This window comes from Orbicella franksi, chromosome 2 (genome assembly GCF_964199315.1).
Source record: "Orbicella franksi chromosome 2, jaOrbFran1.1, whole genome shotgun sequence".
Classification (NCBI taxonomy): domain Eukaryota; kingdom Metazoa; phylum Cnidaria; class Anthozoa; order Scleractinia; family Merulinidae; genus Orbicella; species Orbicella franksi.
Window position 1 is genome coordinate 16,437,520 of NC_138146.1, and position 2,092 is coordinate 16,439,611.

The window sequence follows — 2,092 nt, forward strand, 5'->3', positions numbered from 1 at the left end:
GAACATTCATCTCCCCAAAAAAGAAGTTTCTTGTAAGGCAAATGAACTTCACTCAGAGGAAACCTTTGGGAGGTGATGATCCTATATTTGGTAGGATCTTGTGAAGTGAAAAGCAAAAAAATACTTTGTGATGTGCTGAGACAGCCGTTATATTCCTAACTTCGGACTATATTTGAACAGGATACTCAGATTTGGGTCACACATGAGCAGCTAGAAAGGTTATATAACTTTGACTTATTATATAACCATAAATGTTATATAATTACATGGCACTGACCATGTGCCAGTGTCACTTGCACATTGGCGTGTTTCTTTTCCTGGGTTCATAGATGTAACTTGAAATGACTAAAATTGATGTTAGTAATGATAGACCACATCTTGAATTTTTATTGTTCAAGGTCTGGGCAAATTAGTGTTGACAGAATTCATATTTTGTTGTTGTGTTGTTTTTGTATATCTGCTGGAGAAAGTTGTCAGGAAATATCTGCAATTTTTATATAGCTAGCATTTTTATCCCTGCTCTCAATGGTTACTTTGAGGTTGTAACAAATGATGTTGACTGTTTCCCACAAAGGGAATATAGATATTCTTGGGAAACAAAAATGTTAGTGGTCTCACCTGCCTACAGTGCAAGCCCAGGGGTTGGGCTTAGGGTGGGATTCAACTCTCATCCCTTTAAACAACATTGTCCCCCAACTCCACCGCCCCCCCCCCCCCCGCCCCCCGCTTCCCACATTTGAAGGGAAAAGTGGGAGATCAAGAGTGGGGAGGGGTACAGAAGGCCAAGCTTTTCCTGTTTGCATGCCTTCATTGAAAAGTTGGGTTTGCAAGTCTACCACTGATGACAAGTGACAGAACAGTTTAAGACTCAATAAGATATAAAAAGTCATACTCAAGTTTAATAAACCACTCGATTCTTTCATTGAACCACATCAAAATATCCATCAACGTCATCTATAAGCTGGTACACCCTCCCTCTCAACTTCAATCCCGAGTGTCGCAAAAGCCTGATGTATTTGCGACTTTTTAATACCATATGCCATCGCCGAGAAATTCTTTGAACACACTTAATGTCCTTGAGATCCACGTCTTTACTGAGTGCCTCGACGATCTCCATGACCCTAAAGTCCGGTAACATTCGATGGCTATTGTAGTATTCCAAGGCAAAGAAAAAACACACTGCCTCTTCTCCAGTTGAGGTCAGCTGTTGTTGCTCTGTTGTGGTCATAAAGTCCTTCGCGTGTTCGGTAATAGTGTCTTTGTAAGTGAGATTACTATCGCACGAACTTAGCGCTATATTCTTAACACTTGCGATGTACATTTTATCGTGGATTTTTTCGAATCTTGAGCCAGATGAGCGAGTAAATAAACCCACTGGATTCCTGTGTGTTTTGTTTACGTTGTCGTCAACTTGAACAATGTTGCAATTAGCGCCAATTTGTGCGTGATTGTTAAATGGATTTCCCTCTGTGTCAGCCCTGTTTCCTTCTTCAAGAGTTAGTAAATTTTGCCTGTGCACATCATTTTCGAGTTTTGAAAGCGGTTGACCATCAATTCCCAATTCGGACGGCTCCGTCTGCGTCGCTACGGTCGAAGTTGTTTGGGGCATATTTTCGGAAGTTGAGGCATCTCCAGATTTGCTTTTGTCATTTTCAAAGTCTCTCAGATCTCCATCGGAAGAAACCTTTTTCTCCTTCATGGTTCTTTTGCGTCCCTTTATCTTTGGTTTTAAATTCTTTTTTCTCCTTGAAAAGTGTTTTCCTTTCAGTTTTAAGTTTTCCCGGGAATTTTCTTCGTCTAAAAACGGCCGAAGACCTAAAATGCTTCCCGACAGATCCACGTCACAGACTCCAAGCTCGTTAGCTTCTTCGGTTAAAACTTCAGGAAAACATCCAACACATCCAACTCCTGTACACAAAATTCGTCCTTCTGTAGTTTTATGAGTTTCAACCCCTGTTGCCCAGCGATTCGCTGTCACGAAACCAGCCATCTTTCCGCCACGTTGTAAGTTTACGTTGGGAGGGGAGGGTTAGCAACTTTTCATAAGGTCACGTGGTGATTTGAAGAGACGGTTGTCGACACGGTTGTTTGG

General features: G+C 41.5%; 1 protein-coding gene across 1 annotated transcript; it reads right to left on the bottom strand.

Annotated features, from left to right (window-relative positions):
* Positions 1 to 712: 712 nt before the first annotated feature.
* On the bottom strand, positions 713 to 1,990 carry LOC145478270 (uncharacterized). The gene has a single exon (XM_081456233.1). The coding sequence runs from the start codon at positions 1,988 to 1,990 to the stop codon at positions 920 to 922; it is 1,071 nt and encodes a 356-aa protein (XP_081312359.1). The 3' UTR covers positions 713 to 919.
* Between the last annotated feature and the right edge of the window lie 102 nt (positions 1,991 to 2,092).

Coding starts and splice junctions, on each gene's coding strand:
- LOC145478270 (XM_081456233.1), bottom strand. CDS start 1,990: ATGGCTGGTTTCGTGACAGCGAATCGCTGGGCAACAGGGGTTGAAACT.